The sequence below is a fragment of the Momordica charantia genome (genome assembly GCF_013281855.1).
Source record: "Momordica charantia cultivar OHB3-1 chromosome 11 unlocalized genomic scaffold, Mcharantia_2.0 BLBB01000011.1, whole genome shotgun sequence".
Classification (NCBI taxonomy): Eukaryota; Viridiplantae; Streptophyta; class Magnoliopsida; order Cucurbitales; family Cucurbitaceae; genus Momordica; species Momordica charantia.
In genome coordinates this window covers 20,591,125-20,615,465 of record NW_028275159.1, presented here as the reverse complement: position 1 = coordinate 20,615,465, position 24,341 = coordinate 20,591,125, and the positions used below count along the sequence as shown (strand labels likewise).

Here is a 24,341-nt window from a genome sequence, read left to right as displayed (position 1 = left end):
GGCAATAAAAAAAATCAAATGATCAATTATTCTACATATAAAAATTAACAAAAAAACAAAAAAAAAAATATAGGTCATTGCAATCTACTCACCTTAAAGAACTTCATCCTGGTTAATTCTATAAGCCAAAAATTCTCAAATCTCATTTTTCTCTCTCGAACGCAAGCTAATTCTACTTACCAATTAAGAAACTAATATCTCTATCTAGTTTCAATAACAAGCAACGACTTTAATAAATAAGTCTTTTAACGACCTCTAAAAACTTCTAAATCTATGGATCTTAAAACCGTTTTAGTTATGCATCCTAGTTCTAACTTTAAACCACCTCTCTCGAGCATAAGATTTCAAGTCTAAAATCATTCAATCTATGACGAGTAAATTAAAGGCAAGAGAATTAAGGTCGTTGTGTCGATTGATCGTCCCGAACTCAATCTCCCTGATCTCGAACCTCCCGAATCTCTTCTGCCTGCTCCTTGATGCTCCAAAATCTTCAATATCTCACTTTTCTATCTAAGGTTCTCCCGCAAACTCCCCAAAACAGCACACAAAACCCTTTATTTATAAAATTGCATCGTTGCAATGTCATGGCATCATTAGTGAGAATTATGGCACTATCCTAAAATCACAATGTATGCGCGAAGTTCGTAGCACGATGGTGCTACATGACAGCAGCGCATTGCTGTCATCACGAATTAAGGCCTAGTTCTCGTCTGCAGGTGCTATGACGTTGTGTGATGGCGCTGCTTCTTTGGAATTTTGCTCCCCGTTAGTACTATGACTTTGTTTTTCCTCTCAATTGAGATCACTTTATGTCCGTTTCCTCTCGATTATTCATTCATGCAAAATCTATTATGTACGTAAATTAAATCCGCCAAGAATAAATGAAAATTAACAAACAATTCTCACCTGAATGCCATAAAATGCGGCTCATAAAGTACGCTATCACGACATAATCTACTTATATGGAAACATGCAATACAATTAATAGGTCACCTTAATTTTGACATTTTATTAGGCATACACAAACAAACATAATTATAGCATATCAATCAATCTATTTGTCATAACTTTATTGAAATCCATGATAATAAATACTAAACATATTTGGCCGTGACAAGATATTTATGTGGTCGGTCATAGTGACATATTAATGCTTACCATGTAAGCAAGTCTCTACAGAACTATTAAGCTCTTATACCAACTGTAACGACCAACTTTTTGGAATTAATTAACCTGCCTTAGGGAAGTTACTACATACATGTGTTAGAATCCTTTGTGGAGGTGTACACAACCGTTGTAGCAAGTGATAAAAGATCGTATCCACAGAGATTGATAACTAAACACTTCAACAATTACTTAAGAAAATAAACAAATTAACAAAATATGTTTTGAACAAGAAAAACTAAAGGAACCCAAACAAAATAGTGCATATATGATTTGCTGAGTAAAAATAGGTAAGAACCAAGCAAAACCAAACCGATTAAAGGAAAGTGTGCAAATAAGAGATCAAATACCGATCTTTAAAAGGGTAAGGGGAAAGAGTTTATGTGACCCTTTCTAGGCTACTCTAACTATGCTGCAACATTAACGATGTTGATATACTGGCCAAACAGACACGAAATCTTCCCAGATTTCCAAATTTTTGCTATTCATGTTTTTAGACAAACTTGACAGCATATATACTCAGTTTATAACCTTGCTAGGTGAGCCTTATTCCTAAGTACACACTCTAAACTCAAGTAGATCTAGCACGAGTTGAAGCCAAACACATCCTATTACAATTTTCCAAGAGTTAATAAGAAGATATTCCAATATGTTCGCCAAGCACACCAAAAATAAAATGTTAAAAACAACTTCAACTCAGTATATATATATCATCATCAAGCCAAAACAAAGTTTACAGCCCAAGAACAAGTTCACAACATCCTCCCCCTTACAAATAAACTTAGCTACTCAATGTCATATAAGAAAAAGGAAGAAGAAAATACAAAACTCGTGCACTTAAGAGTACAAAAGAAGAAGAAAATGAAGAATAATAGCAGCCCTTCTCTCTTTGGTGTCTTTATTCAACGATTTCTTGGGAGCTTTCTTCAAGTGAGAGTGAAATGATGGGATGGGGAATGTTGGAGGCACCCCTCAAATGCAAGCGTTTATACCCCTTTCGATTTTAGGGCAACACAAATGATAAAGTGCGCCCCAGCTCAGCATAACATGTATTTTTCCATTTTATTGCCATAATTTGTCGGGTAAAAGTTGTCACTGTCAACTCTATTTTTTCTACCTTTTTGCTTCTGATGCTGTAGCATAAATAATGCTACAACAAAAAATTCAAAATTAGGTCATTCTTCATAACTCTCAGCATTATCATAAAAAATAAAGAGGATAGTGAATTTATAACATTCTATGCCCAAAATCAGTGTAGATTGAGTGTTAGTGATGCTATCCTTAGCTAATTTATATGAATTCTTGAAAAATAATTCTCTTTTGGAGAGTTATCACACCCCCAAACTTGATTATTATTTGTCCCCAAGCAATGCTACTCCCGACTCTACACTCAATAGAATGGAAAAAAACAATGCATGCTAACAAGTTCACAAATTGCCTATGATCCATTACTGTGGCTAAGAGTTTCTCAATCTACTCAAGCATCAAACTAGAAGGAAATCAAACAACTCTTGCACTAAGACTAAGGTGCTTTATTCACAAAAGACCACTTCATTCCACCCTCACTCTTGACAGCCTTTGAAAAGTCCCCCCAACTTCTTTTCTCAAACTGATTTCCACTCTCCTACTTTTGCTAACTTGATACTGGCATTAGCTAACAGCTATGGGTTACTAACCATTCATGACCCTGCAGCTCTTTGGAATGTTTTTTTTTTTTATTGATAGAGCTGAATTACAAGGCCAAAAATTTAGCATAGTTTTACAAATGATTGCACTGCAAGAGAATTACAAGAATGAATGTTACAATAAAATGAAAGTCCCTCACCCTCAACCTTAAAGCTAAGCATTGTTCTCAATGCTTGGTGAATGATATTGGAGAAATAAGAACAAAGCTTCCCAAAACTTAAAATGAAGATAGGATGAAGTTAAATGGTACATGGAGTACTGCCTATCTGAAGTGTTTCTAGAGGGGCGAATTCTTGCTACTTTTCCAAGGTCAATACCTTGTTGGCAAGTTGGAAAGGGATACTCAACCCTTGAAATTTTGCTAATATTTAATTTCTAGGGCAGCCATGGGATACTAGCAAAATGAAGCTATCCTATGCTACTTTAAAACACCTTAGAAAAAGGGCAAGAATTGTATCTTTCCTATCTAACTATAGCAAGAATAGAAATCCTGTAATCTCCACAGACCAGACACTAGGGGTGTTCAAAAAATCCGATGACCCGACGAACCCGATGAACCCAACCCAACCCGTGGTTGGGTTGTGTTCAATTAATCCCTGGTTTGGGTTGGGTTGTAAAATTTCCAACCCGACCGGGGTTGGGTCGGGTCTCAAGTTAGACCTTAAAAAACTTGGGTCAACCCGACCAAACCCAACAATAGCTACATATAATTATAAATATATAATGATTTTTTTCCTTCAATCTCAGCCCTACATTGGTTTTAATCTCAGGCCTTGATGGTAGATTTAGGGTTTTCTCCTATTTTTCTTCTCGCTCTCTCTCCACCTTTCTCTCAAGCCTCCTTCCTCCATTTTCTTCCCACACCCAACCTTCCTCTCCCTCTTCCTCCATTTTCTTCCCTCACTCAACCTCCCCATCGATGTCGGCCTTTCACCACTCTCGTGTCCGCCAGGCTTCGCCGCTCCCGCTCTCATCGCCTCCAGCCTTCGCGACTCCAGATCTCGTTGCCTCCAACCTTCGTCGCTCCAGATCCCGTCACTGCCAGCCTTTGCCACTCCAAATCCCGTCACCACCGGCTTCGCCGCTCCCTCTCCCGTCACCGCCAGCCTTCGCAGCATAGTTCCTGTCGCAATCTGTTGTCGCTGCTGCAGCCCATCGTCGTCGTCGCAGCAAAGGGAACAACACGATAACCCAACCCGACCCAACCCGAAATATTTGGGTTGGGTTAGATTGGGTTGGCCATCAATTTTAGACCCGTCGGTTCCCACGTATGGCCAACCCAAAAATTCGGGTTGGTCCCAAAAATACCCCTAACCTGACCCAACCCAACCCGTGAACACCCTTACCAGACACTAAAGGCAAAAGTTTAGAATCAATCAGCATGCACTATCAGACCATTCTACACTGGACCTCTCATTTTCAACCTTACTTTTCATCTTCCTTTCATTTCATGGAATTATACTAAAACATCAAACAAAAACATAAGAAACTACTCTAGGAGTTGAAAAACTAACAGCTACTAGAAATTAAACACTACCCTAAGACATGCAAGCAAATATACGAATGACATAAAGTAAATCAGCATAGAAAATAAAATGTCAAGTAGGGGAAACCAACTCCCCTCAGTTAATCTTCTTCTTCTTCACCGCTGGAGTCGCCCATGGGCTGAGATGCTCCAGCATCGATAGTGTCCCCTACATGTTCGTAGGCTACGGTAAGTTCTTTCTCCAAGCGATCCAACAAGGTCTTCTTTTGTATTTCCTTACTCAACAAGTCGTCTGCAAGTCTTAAGAGAGAGCATTCTTCTATATCAGTAGAATATTTTACCAAATTAAAAACATAAAATGTAACATGTTGATCGTTCACTCTCATGGTTAACTCCCCATTATGCACATCTATTAGCACTATACCATTGGATAGAAAAGGCCCCCCAAAATTATTGGGATCTCTTTGTCTGTTTCATAATTGAGGATGATGAAGTTAGCTGGGAAAATGAACTTGTCCACCTGCACTAACACATCTTCGATCTTACCCTCTGGGTGAGTGATTGACCTGTCAGCTAGGTGTAGTGTCACCGTGGTGGGCCTTGCTTCACAAATACGCAACCTCTGATATAGTGACAATGGCATGAGATTTATGCTGACACTCAAATCGCATAGAGCATCATTCCTTCCACCAATAGATATTGGAATAGTAAAACTCCCTAGATCCTAGATTTTCTGTGGAAGCTTGTCTATTAAAATTGTACTTCACTCCTTGGTTAAAGCTACGGTTTCAAACTCTCCAAACCTCCTTTTCTTAATCAAGATATCCTTCAAAAATTTTGCATAGTTAGACATCTGCTCAAGAGCCTCAACTAAGGGTATATTGATGTGAAGTTGCTTCAACGCATCCAAAAAATGCTTGAGTTGATTATCTTGGTTTTTCTTTTGAAGCCTTTGAGGATAGGGAGGTGGCGGTCTATATTCCCCTAGTGCTTCCACACTTTTCTGGATTGGTGCTTCACTTGGTTCTGCTTCCTCCACTAATTCAGCTTCTGATGCTCTTTTCCCTCTGCTAATTTTAGCTTCAGGCTGAGCTTCTATCACTGGTATTTGCTTATCTGATGCTCTAGCTTGTTCACTCCTTTATCATCAGCCAGCACATTTTCTATAGTTTCTTGTGTTGGGTTTTATGTCCTAAAACTCATAGTTTGAAAATGACAGATATACTTTTATCATTCAATAAAGTTGTTATTGAAGGTTTTAATCAATAAGTAGTTATTGATCCAATAAAATGTTCTTACTATATCTAAATCCAATAAAATAAAGGATCCTAGACTGTTACCTGAGACTCAAACTCTATGTAAGAGACATAAATATGGATCAAGTTTGAGTTAACAGTCTAAATGGTCTATAGTATAGGAATAAGGTTGGGCGCCTTATTCTGGGGACACTATGGATGCGGCCCACTTTGTAGCTAGTACAAACGATGTGATCCTAATTCGTTCATGTGAAGACATGCGAGTAGGGGTGTCCCGTGCAAAGAGTTTGCATAAGACCGGACCATGAGATAGTCACTTTTACTTTATAACACCGTTTACTATTTGAAACTGACTATCTCAACTTTGATGGCCTAGGTAACTCGATCTTAATCCTGAGCTAACTATAAACTTCTATTTACTCGGGATTATCCTTAGATCTGCATGGGTGAGAGCAGCTCAACAGCGCTGGCTCAATAAGCCTCCCATTTCAAGGGTAAGACCCGGTAGATAGCTAGGGACATAGGGTGCAAGAAGGAATTCACTTCTACCCAATTTTGGGATAGTAGAGAGGTTGTTCTCTTAAGGGCTAAATCCAGGTCTTGAACAATTGGCGCCACCCTCATCAAAAGGTTTGAGAGGATTTTTTGATTTGATAGTTGGACTACAAATCATTGTTCATCAGAGGATTAGTGGGACTTAAGGAACAAGAGGTAATTACAGGGGTAAAGCGGTATTTTGACCCAGCTGTAATTACGAACAACCTGTGAAGGGTCGACTTACCGATCATGGTTATATCAAATGGACATAATATATCTACAGTGAGGAGAGTGCAGCTACGGGCTTTAGTGGAGTGACCGTGTAGTTAACGATTGTTGGTTAACTAGGTTAAAGAGTTTAACCGGTTAATCTCAGATCGTTGGAGCTCATGATCTGTAGGTCCATAAGGTCCCCTGGTTAGCTCATATAGGAATAAACTTGGAATAATTTGAAGGAATAATTCAAATCGTACGAATTAGGTTAATCATATGAGATATGATTAAGTAATTGATATATGATATCAATTTGAGAAATTTGGACAAAATATTTAAATAGGATTTAAATATTAAAATTATGAATGTGGATTCATAATCGGAGGCATGAATTTCATCAAACATCGGATTTTGGAAAAAGTCAAATAGTTGACTTTGACCAGAGAAAGTCAAAGGTTGACTAAAGTAGATTAAAATAATGTTTTTAACCAAGTTGGTGGAAAATTCCACTAACTTGTTGAGTGGAACATTTAAATAATCTCAAAAATTCATTTTTTGACACTTAGCCATGCATGCATAAGTGGAATGTGTGTTGTAAGTTTTTTGTGAACTTAAACATGCATTTTGACACTTAGTCATGCCATGCATGAGTGAAATGTGTGTTGTAAGCTTTTGGTGAACTTAGACATGCATTTTGACACTTAGCCATGCCATGCATGAGTGGAATGTGTGTTGTAAGTTTTTGGTGAACTTAGACATGCATTTTGACACTTAGTCATGCCATGCATGAGTGGAATATGTGTTGTAAGCTTTTGGTGAACTTTGACATGCAGGAGTTGCATGTAATTTGCCTATTTAAGAAGGCTTTTGTTCAAACATCAAAAACTCTTGGAACCTTTGGCCATTTGATGTGTTTTCAAAAAGCTTACATAACTCCTTTTAGCTCCACTTTTCTCTAATTTTTTCCTTCTCTAAAAAGAGTCCCACCACTCTATTCCAAGCCTTGAGAATAGCTAGGAAGATCTCTTGGTCGTCCTTCATTGGAGCTATTTGAAGATTTTTGAAAAGCTACAAAGGTTTGTATTTTTCTCTACTTATCTCTAAGCATCATAATGTATGACCATGCATGTTTAATCCTAGGTTGTATTATGCATCTAGATTGTTATTTCGATTTTTGCTCACTTCCGCTGCGCATGTATGTATTTTTTCCATCATCTTGTTCATTGCAGTCTGCTCGCGTTTCTGAAGGATACAATGGGGATAAAGTCTTCCCACACCTTAGAGTTATAACTTTACCTTTTTTCTTCCCTCTCTCTTGGGATTTTCAGTGTCATTAGGGAAAGTACCAAGAGGCCTATTTTTCAACTCATTTGCCATTTACCCCAATTGGACTTCTAAATTTCTTAGAGAAGCTGCTTGGCTTTGGAACGTTGCATCATTTTTCGCCATGTATTCTCTCATTAGATTCTCCATAGAATTGGAGGAACTTGCTGTTGGCTTCACTTTCTCCTGTTGATTAGACATTATGAGCCCAAGATGGTGAATCACCTTTTGCTTAAATTGAGAGACATCCTGCTGTCCTTAGTTCCCTCCCCAACTGAAAGTGGGTTTCCTAAGAGACTCTACCCCAATAGATAGTTGACCCCTAGTCAGTAGAGTTCGCCTTAGTCTCAGTACCAGTCTACTTTAAAATGAGGTAATTACCACAAATTTTCAATTTTCATAAAAACATCTTCATGATATCTCATTAAATAAACATTCTTTAATACAAACATAACAATCATATATAACAATCACATACATAAATAACATTCAATCACAAATTCATTCAAAACATCATACAAACATCATACATACTTTTCAACCTAATTCTAAAGTATTCTAAAAGTAGAATCACTTACCTTAATATCAATCCAAAATGAATTAGAAGTTGATACTACTCGCTTTTAGAATTTTAAATAAGAGGGAAGATGTTGGCTGTCAAAAAGAGAGTAAGAGTTCGGAAATGAAATATTGTTAAGGTCTAGCATATCCTTAGCTATGGAAATCGTGAGGCCTTATTTAAATAAGATTTAAATTCAAATTCAAAATTAAAAAAGATCATATTTATCTTTTTTATTTATTTATGAAATATGTTAATAGATATTTAGATTTTTATAGAAAATTCTAAAAAATATTCAAATTATTATAAACATTATTATCAAGTGATAGATGTCCTTAGGTTTCAAAATATGGGATGTCTAAATAACCCTAACTTCATGTGTCAATTTCTTCCATTTGCTTAGTGTCTAAGTGTCAAGTTAACCCATATTCATGTGTTTAATTCTCAATATCTCACGTGTCTATTTTCTACCTATTATTAGTGTTCAAATGTAACATCATGGTTGTACAAATTGCCTATAAATAGTGGCAATTCATGGTTAATTTGTTGGTGAGAATTTTACTAGATTTTAGTGGAAAATCTTTATTAAATTTCTAAAAGAATTTATGTTTTATTTTCAAATTTCTAAATTTATATTTTGTCAAATCTCGTATTTTCTCGTTGTTCATGACTCGTGGTGCCTCATTTTGCTCCATAATTTTACAAGACAAATTACTAATTATTGTACATATAAAAGTTAACCAGTTAACCCAAAAGTTCAGGGTGTTACATTTTTATTATATTTTATAATTATCATAGTTTAGAACTTTTTTTTTTTAATTCTGGACAGAAGAGGGCTTGAACCTGAATCTTGGGTGTCAAAATCCAAGTCTCTTGACACTGCGCCAACACCCTAGGGTAGGGATGGCCCCGCATCCCCACGGGGACCGCCTAAATGGGGAAGTGAATCCCTGTTTAAATTTCCCCACGGGTGGGGATAGGGAAAAAATTTTCCCCACCACCTAAATGGGGATGGGGACGGGAACCCGAACCCCATGAATTTCCCTTGGGGATCCCCACCCCAATCCCCACAAAATTTCATGGAGAAGCCTCCCCCCCCCATGAACATGCCTACCTAGGGTGCCTTAGAAATTCCATTTTAATAACCATTTTAGTTTTAAAAATATAAGCGTTGAACTCACAACTTCTTAGTTTGAGATATATGCCAATATAATTACCACTGAGATATACTCGTTGACGTTGTATAGTCTACTACTTTTTAGAACATTTTCAAAATTCTAATCAAATTTATTTTTTTGAAACTAAAGGTATCTTTTGAAAATGTATTTTTGTTACATTTGCTATTAAAAAAAATTAGCCAAGAAGGAGCTTTCTTTTTTTTTTAAGGTAAAAAATAATGTGAGTAAATAAGTATAATTTTAAAAAATTAAAATTGAAGTATTATCGAACCAAAAGACTCACTCTCTTATAAAGTAAATGTGTCTAGACTACATTTACCATTAAAGGCAAGTGTAGAAATATAGATTTACTATCTCAAGTTCCTTAAACGAACCTGGAAATTTTTTTAATGTAGAGTTAGAATCCATATTTGCATTAGGGCTAAGTATGCAGCTAATTCATTTTTAAGATTCTAATAACAAAAGTGTCTTCGATCTCAAATATTTACACTTTTGTCCATCGATAGACCTATTTAGGAGTAAATTTTAAATTACCAATTTACAGCAGGTGTCCTTATTTGTCACCCAGTTTTGAAGAATGGTTGAATGATCTTGATAATTAAAAATGTCAATTTGTATTTTTCTAACTATTTTGCAGGTTTGATTTTGACACTTTTACCCTTTCTATTTAGTTATTATTTATAAAAACAAAATATATTTAACTTTTATCATCTCCTAGATTCTATCTACCCTTGATTCTAGTTTTTTTTCAACAACTATTTGCTATAAACTTAATACATAGACACAGAACTAGCCAAATTTAAAGAGATGTCGCATTAAGGGAGATGATCAGAGAGGAGACGATCGGAGCTGAGTTGAGGGTATGGTAAGGGAGACAGAAATCAAGCGAGAGAGACAAGATCTGTTAGGCGATGAGACAAATTGACGGAATCGAGTGAGGAAACAACGGTGGGTAATGTGATGGGTGATAGAGCAGGAGAGAGAGGCATATATGTTGGGTTTCTACAAATTTCTTTTGGTTTTAGGTAGAGTGTTTTATACTTTTTGTATTAATTGTTCACAAAAATACAGCTTATTTCTTCACATTATTTTTTTCCTCTGTTCACCGTATTTGTTTCTCTATTTCTCTATTCACCTTTACCGTATTTTGTTCCTTTGTTCACCTTTACCGTATTTGTTCCTCTATTCACCTCCACCGTATTTGTTCCTGTCCTCTGTTCACTTTCATCGAATTTGTTCTATTTTATTGAGTATAATTTTCAATAATGATTTTCTTGTTTGAATTTTGTTTTAGATTTTAATTTAATGGATATTTTTCCTAGTATAATTCTCCTAAAAATTGGTTGGGAAAAACAAAATATAGGTAAGATTCTAAAAATATATGAATTATGAAAAATATAGGTAGATTCTCCTGTAAAAAATGAAAAATAATATATTCATTTTAAAATTATTTTAGGGAGGTAATTTCGTACCTTAAAGAGTAGTAGAGATCTTCTTGTTTTTACGTTGACCATTATTGAAAATTTAAAGTTGTTTGGCCATGACAATTTCAAAAGATGACCAAACAATTTTTAGTTTTGAAGAATGAACAACCTAAACGAAGATTTCTACTAATTTTCTAGGTATGAAATTTTTACTGGACAATTCAAATATTTTGAGAATCATACTTATATTTTTTAGTTCAAATGTTTTTCTAACTAAGTTTTAGGAGAATCATACTAAAAAATCTAAGAAAAAACATTCATTAAATTAAAATCTAAAACAGAATTTAAACAATAAAATCATTATTGAAACTCATACTAAAAAATCTTAAAGAATATATAATAAATATTAAGAAACAAAATGTAGTTAGAAATATAAATACTGAGACCCAAGCTAGAACTAATACAATGAACAATGCACTGAGGAATAAATACGGTAAATAGAGAACAAATACGATATACAAAGGAACAAAATACTGTATATAGAGGAACAAATACGATAAACAGAAAGAAATAAGGTGTATTGTGAACAGTTAATATAAAAATATAAAGTACTCTACCTCAAAACAAAAGGCACTCTATCTCAAGCCAAAAATGTATAGACAATGGGTAGAAAATTAGCATATAGGCATCTCTCTCATTTCCCTCTACCACCCACCGCCCACTTGCAACCAACTCTATCACCTGCCTCGTCTCTCTCCCCACTCTCTCCCTTTATCAACTCTGCTCCAATTGTTTCGTTCTACGATCATCTCTTGGTGTGCTATCTCTTCTGATTTAGTGAGTTCAATCTCTATCAAGTAAGTTTATAGCAATAGTGGTTGGAAAAGAAACGAGAATGAATGAGAGATAGAATCTAGGAAAGATAATGAAAGTTAGAATATTTTGATTTCAAAAAACAATAACTAAATAGGAATGGAGAAGAAGGTCAAAATCAAATTTACAAAGATTTTTTATTATCAAAGATTATTTGACCATTTTTTAAAATAAGGTAATAAATAGGGACACCTATTCTAAATTTCCAGTGGGTCTGCTTTCTCAACCGCTTATATAAGGGAAATTATTTCAAATTGCTCAAATTAGTAATAATATTTCACAAATGTCCAATTTTTTCCCCATATTTTACAAATCTAAATTTCTAGATTTGAATTTCTATTTTTTTTTTGTCTCAATATTGTCCTGGAAGATGTCATCTTTTAATGTTTATTATATAATTTTCAGCTATTTATTACCAAATAAGTATAGATTTTCCTTCCGTATCATATATTGCAATTATAGTATTATGTTTTTGTTATATTGTAAATCTTGTCGATTAATTTTTTTATTCCATTTTAGTTACGTTGATATTTCAAGATATAGCATTTTCAGTTAATTTATTAGTTAGATATAGTTATTCTCCAACAAAAAGATATTGGAATGGGGTTAAGCGTGTATTCCGTTATCTTCGAGGAACAACTGATATGATATGAGCTTGTTTTATTCAAACAAATCAAATTTTGATCTAGTTAGCTATCCAGATGCTGGATATTTATCTGATCCATACAAAGCTAGATCTCAAACAGGTTATTTGTTCATATGTGGAGGAACTACTATATCATGGCGATTAGTGAAACAAACCATAATAGCTACATCCTCAAATCATGTTGAAATTATTGTTCTTCATGAGGCTAGTCGAGAATATGTATGGTTAAGATCAATGACTCAACACATTCGTGGAACATGTGACTTGTCACCTAATAATCTTCCAACGATATTATACGAATATAACACAACATGTATAGCCCAAATCAAAAGAGGATATATTAAAGGGGATAGAACAAAACATATCTCACATAAGCTCTTCTACACTCGTGATCTTGAAGAAAATGACAATATCAATATTCAACAAATTTGCTCGAAGGATAACCTAGCAAATTTATTTACAAAGGGATTACCTACTACAACTTTTGGTATGCGATATTGGAATACAGCGGCTCAGAGATTTCAAATGATGTTTCCATGAGGAGGAGTATAATATATTTTATTTTTGAGTTTATTATATATATATATATATATATATATATATATAATAGGTACTCTTTTTCCCATTGAGTCTTTTCCTAATAAGATTTTAATGAGACATTTCATATATATACAATGGACATCTAAGGGGGAGTATTATAAACATTCTAAAAAAATAGATGCCCATCTTAGGTGTCAAAAAGAAAGATGCCTTAATAAACCCTAACCTATGTGTCAACATCTTCATTTACCTAGTATCTCCAAAGGTTCAAATGAACCATGATCAAGTGCTGAGTTCTCAAATATCCCATGTGTCTATTTTCTACCTATGATTAGTGTATAACACCTCATGGTTGTACAAATTGTTTATAAATAGTAGCAATTCATGGCTCATTTGTGATGTGAAAATTGGAGGAAAATTTTGGTGGGAAATTCCATTTTGAAAATGTATATTCCATTTTGAAAGTTTCATTTCTTTTATACTTTTGGTGATTTGTTGTTTTGTCTATTTACGTTTTTCTCTCGTTACTCGTGTACTCGTTGTGCCTCATTTTGTTTCATAATTTTACAACAATAACAATCATATAATAATATTTTATATTAAATCATAGTTGCACCAATAAAAAAGTTTTTTAGTTGATGCAATTTTATTTTAATTATTCATTATTTATTAATATTAAATAAATTGTTCTAATAAAAAATATTTACTATCAACGAATAATAAAATAAGTTAAAATTTATTATTATTGTAATTAAGATAATTAGTACCATAATATATTTATTGTTAGAAAGAAGAAAATTATATATTTATTTTTTTTGTTTGAGTAGTGATGGGAGATCGAACTCACAACTTCTTGACTGAAGATTATGTTAATTATTGCTAAGCTATGCTCACTTTAGCAACAAAGATTCTCTTATTACTCGTTATTCTCTCTTAAAACTTTATAAGAGAAATGGTTGATTAAGAACCATGGATTGTAAACCATAACAGTTACGGTCAATAGAAATGTTCACCTTTGGAATGATGAGCAGCCACTTGAATTCGGAACGGATGAAATTCCAAGGAACCCGTCACTATATATCTTTGATCGATTTCGATAACATACAATTTTTGAATAAAAGAATTTCATAATATATTTTGTCTTTGTTTTTCCTTTTTTCCAACCTCATGACTAGAAAGTTGACTGTGAGAATGGACCACTCACCAAACCAATAATGCAAAATTTCAACTCAATGCAGCTCGAAGAGAGTCGCGAAGAAAAACCAATAAACAACAGAAGGGGAGGCCATGACTTTCCTTTGGTGAGTTTTCTCTACCCAATTCAATTTCCTTTCAATTTTCAGGTTCTCTTCTCTGCAACCATGGAGGTTCCCTCAACAGCTCCTCCTAATCGCCCACGAATGACTTATGATGTTTTCATAAGTTTCAGAGGGGAAGACACTCGCAACAATTTCGTCGGATTTCTGTACGAGGCCTTGCATCAATTGGGAATAATGACTTTTATGGACGATAGGAAGCTCTTGATCGGGGACGATCTTAGTGAAAACCTTATGAAAGCAATTGAAGAATCCAGGTCTTCAATCGTGGTTCTATCGAAAGACTATGCTTCTTCCAAGTGGTGCTTGAAAGAGTTAGTCAAGATAATGGATTGTATGTCTGAGACGACACATCAAGTTCTTCCTGTGTTTTACCATGTGGATCCTTCCCATGTTCGACATCAGTCTGGAAATTTCAAGAAAAGCTTTGATGAACATGAAGAAGACGCTAAAAAAATCACAGGCCAGCAAAAGGAAAAGTACTTGGTGGAGGTTAAGAATTGGAAGGATTCCATGACAAAAATTGGCAACCTCACGGGAGAAGTTGTTACACAGCACAGGTAAACTAAATATCATTTGATTGTCTTAAAATTAGATATTGAAGTTACGGATGAATCTCATTTCAATTGATATTATAAAATAGGTTTGATTACAATTTAGTTCTTGAACTTTCTAGTATGAAATAGGTCAAATAAATTTCTGCCGTTAACTCTATCAAACTTTGTTAGTTTAGTGTTTATGTGGCTTGTTAACTATACTATTTAAAGATTATGTGTGATTATGAGGTTTCGAACGAACTTACCACATGTGATAGATACATAAAAAGTTAATAGATAAGTTACAAATTAGGCCCTCAACTTGAAAATTTAGGGACCTGACACTTTCTAGAGTTTAGAAACCTATTTGATACAACTTTGAAGGGTTAGGGACTAAATTTATAATTTAACCTATAAAATATAATTTTTTTCCATCTCCCAATATTGTCGATTAACTTTAATGTACTCTGCCTTTTGTTATGCAGCTCTGAAGTAAATATCGTAAAGAAAATTACTAACCAGATATTTGAAAGATGGCGTCCTAAGATAGCAACTTCAGACAAGAATTTAGTTGGAATGACATATCAGTTGCTAAAAATGAATGTGAAACTTGGTTTAGGATTGGACGACGTACGCTTTGTAGGGATTGTTGGGATGGGTGGCATCGGTAAAACAACCATTGCTAAAGTCGTGTATGACTGCATCAAATCTAATTTTGAGGGTAGTTGTTTTCTTCGTGTTTTTGGAGGTAGTTCTAAGCAAAATAATTTATTGTCACTTCAAGAACAACTACTATCCAGACTTTTTTTAAAAGAAAACGTTAGAATGTGGGATGAGGATTATGGAGCAGAAATGATCAAGAATCAACTATGCAGTAGAAAAGTTCTTCTTGTTCTTGACGGGGTTGAAGAAAAAGAGCAACTAGAAATGCTAGCTAGAAGTCCCGATTGGTTTGGTCCAGGGAGTAGAATTATCATTACAACTAGAAACAAAGAAATTCTCCATCAACCCTATGAAATTATAGAATACAAGTTGAAGTTACTAGATGCTGACAGTGCCCTACAACTCTTCTGCAATCGTGCCTTTGGAATCGACTACATTGATAGCAATTTCATGAATCTTAGCAAGGAGATCTTAGAAAAGCTTGGAAGACTTCCATTAGCTTTGAAAGTAATTGGATCCTATTTGAATAAAAAGGAAGAGGTAATATGGAAGGAAACATTGTATAGGCTCATCAAAGTTGATGAAAAGAATTTGTTTGAGGTATTAAAGATTAGTTATGATGGGTTAGGAGTAGAAAGTCAGAAAGTTTTTCTTGATTTGGCATGTTTATTCCATGGGAGGAAGAAAGACAAAGTGATTGAAATACTTGAGTGCTTTGGTTATAGCCCTTACAGTGAATTACAATTGTTTATGGAAAGATGTCTACTTGAAGTTTCACCTACGAAGATATTAATGCATGATTTAGTTGTGGCCTTAGGTCAAGAAATTGTGCATAGAGAATCTTTAACTCAACCGGGTAAACAAAGTAGGATTTGGTTTCAGGAAGATGTTGATCGTGTTTTTACTGTGAAACATGTAAGTTAATTTTGTCCTATCTTTATGCCCTCTCTCTCCTCTTTAATATAATTATTCTAGTTAAGTATTTACTATGAACATTCGAATGTTAGGGATTAAAATACACTGAAGGCATAGTCTTAAACTTGGAGAAGAAGCAAAAAGAATTAATTTTGGAGGCCAAGTCATTTACAGATATGACCTATTTAAGAATATTGGAAATTAGCAATGTGCAGCTTTCTGGAAATATCAATTTTCTCTCAAACCTTTTGGGATTTATCAATTGGCCAGGCTATCCGTCAAAGTGTTTGCCTCCAAATTTTCAATCAAGGTGTTTACTTGAACTGCACCTGCCTCTGAGTAGTATTGAAATACTTTGGGAGGGAAAAAAGGTTAAATTTTATTTCTTCTGTAACTCTACCTTCAATAATAATGTCATCAAGTATTTATATATTTGACTAAAAGATGGAACAAATTATTTTGCACCAGGACTTTGAGAAACTGAAGGTGATCGATGTTAGTGACTCAAAGTATTTACTTGGGACCCCTGATTTTTCAAAGGTCCCAAATCTTGAAAGATTGGTACTACGTAATTGTAGAAAATTGTATCACATTCACCCTTCCATCAATGATCTGAATCGTCTCAGACTTCTGGACCTAAGTAACTGCTCAAGTTTTAAAAGCTTTTCGTCACATTTGAGATGCAAAAGTCTCGAAGGTTTAATTCTTTCTGAATCAGGTCTTACAAGTTCTCCCAAATTTGAGGTGAATATGGAACACTTGAGTCGACTTCATCTAGTTGGGACTCCCATAAAACAACTTCACTCCTCAATTGGATGTTTAATTGGGCTAGTTTTGTTGGACCTGAGAAATTGTATTATGCTTTCTAGTCTTCCAAGTGAAATTGGTAACTTGAAGTCTCTTCAAGTTCTACTTTTGGAAGGTTGTAAAAGCCTTGACCAAATTCCGCCGAGTTTGGGAAATGCACAATGTTTGGAGTACCTCGACATTGGTAAAACTTCTATCTGTCAAGCACCGCCCACTATTCATTATTTAGAGAATCTTAAAAGATTAAATTGCGAAGGGCTATCACGCAAGATTTGGCATTCCTTACTACCTCGCGATATTCAAAGATCAAATCGACAAATCTCAGGTTTGGGTTTTGGTTTGAAGTCACTTGAACATCTCTGTCTAAAAAATTGCAATCTAGTGGATGAAGACATTCCTGAAGATCTTCATTGCTTTTCCTCACTGGAAAGTCTAGACCTCAGTGGAAATCATTTTGTACAATACCCAAAAAGCATCAATCACCTTGTGAATCTAAAACAATTGATGTTTCATGATTGCTTTAAGTTGCAGCAAATACCAAAGCCTTCAATAAATCTAGAACCCAAGTTCTCTTCAGTTGAATCTGGAATGCCTATTGATCAAAGCCTTCCTTGTCAGCTTGACAAGCCTTTTAGGCTTGAGTACGGCTCAGAAATTAAATCCAAGTTAGACCCGAAGACTTATGAGGTCTCTTTCTATCACATCATTTTATAGTATTGAATATTAACATGCATGTCAACAATTTGCATATCTTTTAGATTGAAAAACTATTTTAATTTGATCTTAATTTTGTAGGAGCTTATTTTGGAAAGAGCCACGTTTGGTACTACTTGTGATAAGGCTGAAATTTTGGAATGCTTTGATGAAATAAGAGAAGGTAATTCGGTAGAAGTTGAGTACAATCAGGTGAAAAATGATGCAAACATTATCTATGGAGTTGTCCTCTCAGCTTCTATTCAATGCTCTAAGAACACGAGTCATAATGAAGTTGATACATTTTATTGCAACTTCTCCATTGAGTTGGAAACTGATATGAACCCTACCATTACTGTTTTCTATGGGACATTTGCGTTGACATCTAGAATAAGATTTTGGACACTATTTATACCATCTCACAAGCTTCCAAAAAGCACATCAATGCAAAACTCATTATGTAGTTTTAAGGCTACGATTAAGTATGAAGTGTCGTCTGTCCATATACAAATGTGTGGTGCCTCTATACTCTCCCACCAAAATGCATCACAATTTATGGCAAAAATGTTCAGTAGGATGTATTGCATTCAGGAAAAATTCCAGACATTTATTGTAGGGGGTAATCACTGGAGTGAATGTAATTGTGATGAGCCAGAAACTGTGGAACATAACTATTTAATTCAATTTGTTGAGAATGAAAGAGACTCATTTTCATTATTGAGAAGGAACCTCAAATCAATTCTTCGGAGAACGTATGAGGTATGTCTTCTTATAAAATATATTAATTATCTTTCTCTTTTGTTTTGTGTTATTGTAGATTCATGACACCATATTTTTGTTTTTTTTAAGGATACAAAGCATATTTTTCCATTTTACTTTTTCCCACAAAACCAAGTTCCAAGTTGGTTTAGAATCCAGCAACTCAATGACACAGTGAAAATGAAGCTCCCTCCAAATATGTTTAGAGAGAAGAAATGGATGGGATTGGCCATGTTTGCTGTCTTTTCGGTAGAGAGGAACTCTGAATTTGTTAAAGATCATCCCTTCAGCTGGCAAATAGACATTGATGAGAATGGTACATATTTAAAGAGAGTAAGATCATATGCATTTCATAGCCCTCATATGATTCCTCTGCAGTTATTATGGTCTTCATCTAAAATACTCTTCATGATTTTCAAACCACGAGAGACGTCTCCCTATGTACAAGATAAGTCAAATCATCTTTATGTTAAATTTCTTACTAATTCTACGAGCTTGAAAGTTGAGCTATGTGGGGCTCGTCTGGTTTACCAGCACAACGTAGACGGATTTATCCACAAAATTGTGGATTGTGTGCTAAAGAGTGAACAAAAGCAATGTCAGAATTATAGCCACAAGATTTTGAGAGACCTTTTAGCAACGTATCAACAGCCCATATGGAAAAAAGTCGCAACATCTACTTCTAATAATCCAACTCAACACCTTTCAACTGAGACATTAAGACATGAAAGTTCTCAACGCCCACCCTTCAAGGAGAGGATTCAGGTTCTCTCTCTCTATCTCTCTCTAAAAATGATTTGATTAGCTTTATATATACTTGATTGCATACTATGCTGACAGGATCGGTACAAAAGTAAGTTCAACTCTATTATTCATGGAAAAGAAATCCCAAATTTTTTCATCAGTAGAAGCATGGGAAACGAGGCAACAATAAGAATACCAGAAATAGTGAATTTTATTGAATATCATGTTGGGGTTCTTATGTGTGCTGTGGTGACCATAAGCAAGCTGATAGAAAAACTTGAAAGGATTCCAGAGCCACAGAGTGGTATCAAAGTGTTGGATCTTAAATGTGAATTTGGAGTTGATTCTCATGAGGTGAAACCGAAGCACCACTTGCTTGTTCCTGCAAAAGTGCTTTTGAGCCAATGCAGAACATCATTCATTTGGCTCTTTTTCATACCACTTTCAGCATTTCATATCCCTTTGAAATATTGCAATTACTTTAGGAGTATGGTTAGTAGCAATTATGAGGAATTATTAGATGTGCAACAGTGTGGTCTTCATCTACTGCATGCAAGAGAAAGGAAAATGGTTGACAATTTTCTCACGACGTCGCAGTTTCTACACCAACAACCATAACCACAGGCTACGAAAGGTACTGGCATTGCTAAACTATCAACTTAAATGTCTGAATTCATTGTTAAAACTCTCGTTTGCATGACAACTTCTAAGTTCATCAAGTATTTTGGAGATGTTGATAAATTCATTATCAAGGTGATTTGATTAGTGTCACCACCTTTCTAAAGAAAGTATGCAATTTTGTGGTATGCTTTTACTTTGTATTCTTATTTTTCCCTTTTTCATGCGAGAGAGAAATAACTTCATTTTCATAGAATTTGAAAAAATATCTACGAAAAGCTATCTACTTTTATTTTGGGCTTAAACATTGTTTTGGTCCATCTATACTTTCGCTTTGGTGATTTTGGTTTCTATACTTTCGAAATATCCTTTTTGATTCATGTATAACGAAAACTATCAAAATTATGACTACATTTAGTTCATTTTGAGTCTTGTATTTATCCTTCTCTTTTGCTTCATTTAGAAAATCAAGAAAAAAAAACCTTTTTACCTTTATTAGCTGGTCAAGTTTAATTAAAAATGTTAATGTAATTAAAGAAGTGATGAATTAACCTATGGTTTGTCTGAAAACTTGCAGGTAGGTCGGTGCATTAGTATGGTTGTGCAAAAGTTGGGCGTATCTTGGAAAAGCTGAGTATTTTGGTATTTTTTGTTTTGCTTATTGAGTTAATTCATAGTACAGTATATATTTTTATGTGATCATGAAAATGTTTTTGTGAAATGTTTTTGAAAAGTTGCGGTAATTACCTCATTTTAAATCTGTTAGAGTATATAGATTAGTATATTTTATATTCTTGTATGAATATTAATTTGTCATTTACCTTCTCCTTATAGGATTAGGTCAACCTTGTATATTTGTCTATATATATAGACTTTAATAATGAGAATACATAACATTGGATTTTCTCCAACCTTAGTCTCTACAAAATCAAAGTAGACTGAGACTGGGATGCTTTTTCAAGTAAGATTGACTTTGCTGACTAAGGCCAAGTACTATACGTTGGGGTAAAGTCTCCCAGTAAACCCGTTTATACACCAAAATCAAATAGAGTTGATATTATTTATGCAAAGATGGTTAGTTCTCCATGTTGGCCCAAAAAGAAGTGAAAAAGGAAAAGGATTTTAATTGATAAACAGATTTAGGTCCCACTTTGGCTGTTGACAAGAAAAAAAAAAATCAGATTATTGCAATTACTTCAATCCCGGATCTATACCTGGTCCAGGATTGAATGTAAACAATCCCGATGCATCACGTATCGGGACTGTCTCAGATGTATCTCGGACCAGTCTTGGTCCGAGACATGTCCTGGACTAATCTCGAAGCATATTTAGTTTGGGACATGTCTTGGACCAGTCTTGCTTCGAGATTTGTCCGGGACATGTCTCGGACCAAGACTGGTCCAAGATTCATCCGAGACATTTTTTTTATTTTCTTAATTTTTAATATTTTATTTCTGAATGATCGATTTTCCTATCTCACTTAGTTTTATCTATTTGCAGGATGCCTCGTGTTTTCATAACATTCGGTGGAGAATGGAATGATAATGAAAAAGATTATGTCGGCGGTCGTACGAGGGGATTGACAGTGGATAGTACAATCACGTACAGATAATTTCTAGGTCACGTGTATAGATTGAGTAACATTAACCCCCTACAGTTTGATATTATAATTAGACACGTGTATCATTTTAAAACCGAAGTTTGTGTGATGGAAATAACTAATGACGATGATTTGCGTTTTTTTTTTACTGGTGAGGATGTATCTGAATTGCCTATATATATATATCTAATGTGCCAAAGCAGGTACATGGGAATGAAACGTACATGCCTTCTTTCCCATATTATTTAGGCCAAAATGTGTCATCGATTCCTATGTCCGCAGCTTGTATTCCCCCATTCCAGAGACCCACATATCCTATACCCTCATTTTCTTCCTCATCATCGAACCCCTCTTCTTCCCGACAGTCACACCCCTCCTGCGGGCATATAGGTCATGATGTAGAGGGTTTAACACCATTGGGGCCAGATGTTGTTCCATGTAATCTAGGAGATGATAGAATGTGTGATTGGGATGTGTCGGGAGTATGGAATGATAACGAAGATGAAAGTGGTGAATCATATGACCCGTTGGCAGAGTCTGAAGAAGGACACTCTCAAGCAGAATATGGGAACGAAGAGCATGACGATGCGCTTGATGATGAGCTTGAGCCTGATGTCGAATAAGTGCACACTGAGATTCGCAGGGATGAAGAAGCGGTCCGGCCACCGGGATGTAATGGTCTCACCGGAGACCCTAATGATGAGAAATTGCAACTCATAGTACAGTCTTCTGGGACAAATGATGTTAATGAGGGCGATGTATTTGATAATAAGAAGGAGTTGAGTTTGAAAATGCATTTAGTTGCAATGCGGAAGAATTTTCAGTTTAAAGTAAAAAAGTCGACGCCGGAGCTATATATACTGCGGTGCGTTCATGCTGATTGCACGTGGAGACTTCGAGCTACCAAGCTAAAGGAATGCACTTTGTTCAAGATAAAAAAATATTGTGCTGCCCATACGTGCTATGGTGGAGCTTTAAAACATGATCATAGGCAAGCCAAAAGTTGGGTGGTAGGACATCTTGTGCAAGAGAAGTTCACAGACGTCTCCCGCACGTATAGACCGAAGGACATTATAAAAGATATGAGGAAGAAGTATGGTGTCAATTTAAGTTATGATAGAGCATGACGTTCTAGTGAAGAAGCACTCCGGCTTATTAGAGGTGATCCAACATCGTCATATGGTTTACTTCCAGCTTATAGTGAAGCTTTGAAAATCATGAACCCAGGTACTATTTTTGAATTAGAACTAGAAGGTGGAAAATATTTCAAATATGTATTTATGACATTGGGTCAATCAATTCGAGGTTTTCTGGGTTGTATTAGACCAGTTTTGGTTGTTGACGGGGCCCACCTAAAGGGGAAGTTTAGAGGGATATTGTTATCAGCTTCTGGTGTCGATGCGAATAACCAGAATTACCCGATAGCATTTGCGATTGTCGACGGTGAGACGGTAGCATCATGGGTGTGGTTTATGACTCAAATAAAACGTGCGCTCGCTGGAGTTGATAATTTGGTTTTCGTTTCTGATAGACATCAAACCATTTGCAAGGCAATCGGCAAGGTATTTCCTGCTACATTTCATTGCTTTTGTATACAGCATATCAAGGTGAACTTGATAGCAAAATTTAAAAACGATGCGAATGCAGTCGAGGAACTATTTTTAAAGGCTGCAAAGGCGTATCTTAGTCATATTTCAACTCGATCTGGGCCCAACTTCGTACATACCCTGGTGTACGGGAATATCTAGACGATATTAGCAAGGAGCATTGGGCTCGTTGTTTCCAAACTCAATTGAGGTACACACAGATGACTACAAATATCACAGAGTTTGTAAATGCCCTCTTCAGGCACGCCCGTAAGTTGCCGGTTACCGCCTTACTTGACCACATTAGAGGTAAGTTACAGAATTGATTCTATGATCGACGGACGCTTGCAGCTTCTCGATCAACCACATTGTCCGACTACGTAGAAAACATGTATCCCGAATATTCAAATAGTGCGCGGAGACACGTTGTAGACAACATTGACCAGTTCCATTTGCAGGTACGGGATGGCAACCTTGACGGGATTGTTGATTTGAACACTATGACATGTAGTTGTCGGGAGTTTGAGTACTTTAAGATTCCGTGCTCTCATGCTATTGCGGCGGCGACGATGCGAAATATAAATCCATACAGTCTGTGCGACGAGGCATATACGACGAACTCCTGGATATTGGCTTATGCAGAACCCATATTTCCAGTCGGACACGTCTCGACATGGAATAGTTCGCCAGAGTTTGTCAACATACCGGTGGAACCACCGAAGACTGTTCCAAGAGTTGGGAGGAGGAAGACAACTAGGATTCCTTCCACGGGCGAGGTACGACAAACACGTAAGTGTGGTCGCTGTGGTGCGTGGGGACACAATCGCAAAACATGTAGCGAACCCCTTACCACATTGTGAATGTATGCTTCTGTTGTTCATTTACTTTTAAACATGTATGAAGTGGATTTTAAAGAAATTGGCAAGGTAACTTGTATCTCAAGAAACCAACCATGCATGCATGCATTTGCAACTCTATGTGTTCTACTACTATTATTATTATTGTGGGGATTGAATTGTATTATTATTGTGTGTTTCATGTATCATGCTTCGAGAATGAAATACGAATTAGAAAAGACAATATCGGAATTCCATAAATATTCAAAAAATGGGACGGCGCGCCCACATCTGTACAGCGTACTAACGCTTAAAAAGTACAATATTATCTTGGGTCAAAGTGTCAAGCTTTGACCCGGTAACATCGTACTCGAAGAAGCGTA

At 35.5% G+C, this 24,341-nt stretch overlaps 1 protein-coding gene and 1 long non-coding RNA gene across 7 annotated transcripts; both read left to right on the top strand.

The window, feature by feature from the left end:
* Window positions 1-7,196: 7,196 nt before the first annotated feature.
* Window positions 7,197-10,542, top strand: LOC148208292 (uncharacterized). The gene is made up of 2 exons (XR_015788835.1): window positions 7,197-7,418; window positions 10,184-10,542. It is a non-coding gene; the product is annotated as an uncharacterized LOC148208292 (long non-coding RNA).
* Window positions 10,543-14,039: 3,497 nt separating this feature from the next.
* LOC111012122 (TMV resistance protein N) lies at window positions 14,040-21,684 on the top strand. Of its 6 annotated transcripts, none has more exons than XM_088119684.1 (9): window positions 14,040-14,186; window positions 14,315-14,761; window positions 15,223-16,315; window positions 16,408-16,686; window positions 16,784-17,809; window positions 17,918-18,574; window positions 18,665-19,339; window positions 19,415-19,952; window positions 20,514-21,684. In XM_088119684.1, exons 2-8 carry the CDS (start codon window positions 14,379-14,381, stop codon window positions 19,934-19,936), a joined length of 4,635 nt encoding a protein of 1,544 aa, XP_087975810.1. In that variant the 5' UTR covers window positions 14,040-14,186; window positions 14,315-14,378; the 3' UTR covers window positions 19,937-19,952; window positions 20,514-21,684. The 6 variants fall into 6 exon arrangements, 4 of the variants coding, with proteins under 4 accessions (XP_087975810.1, XP_087975809.1, XP_087975808.1 ...); XR_015788833.1 differs by having other exon boundaries at window positions 14,101-14,761; window positions 20,514-20,565; window positions 21,437-21,684; XR_015788832.1 differs by having other exon boundaries at window positions 14,101-14,761; window positions 20,514-20,578; window positions 21,437-21,684.
* The last annotated feature ends 2,657 nt before the right edge of the window (window positions 21,685-24,341 follow it).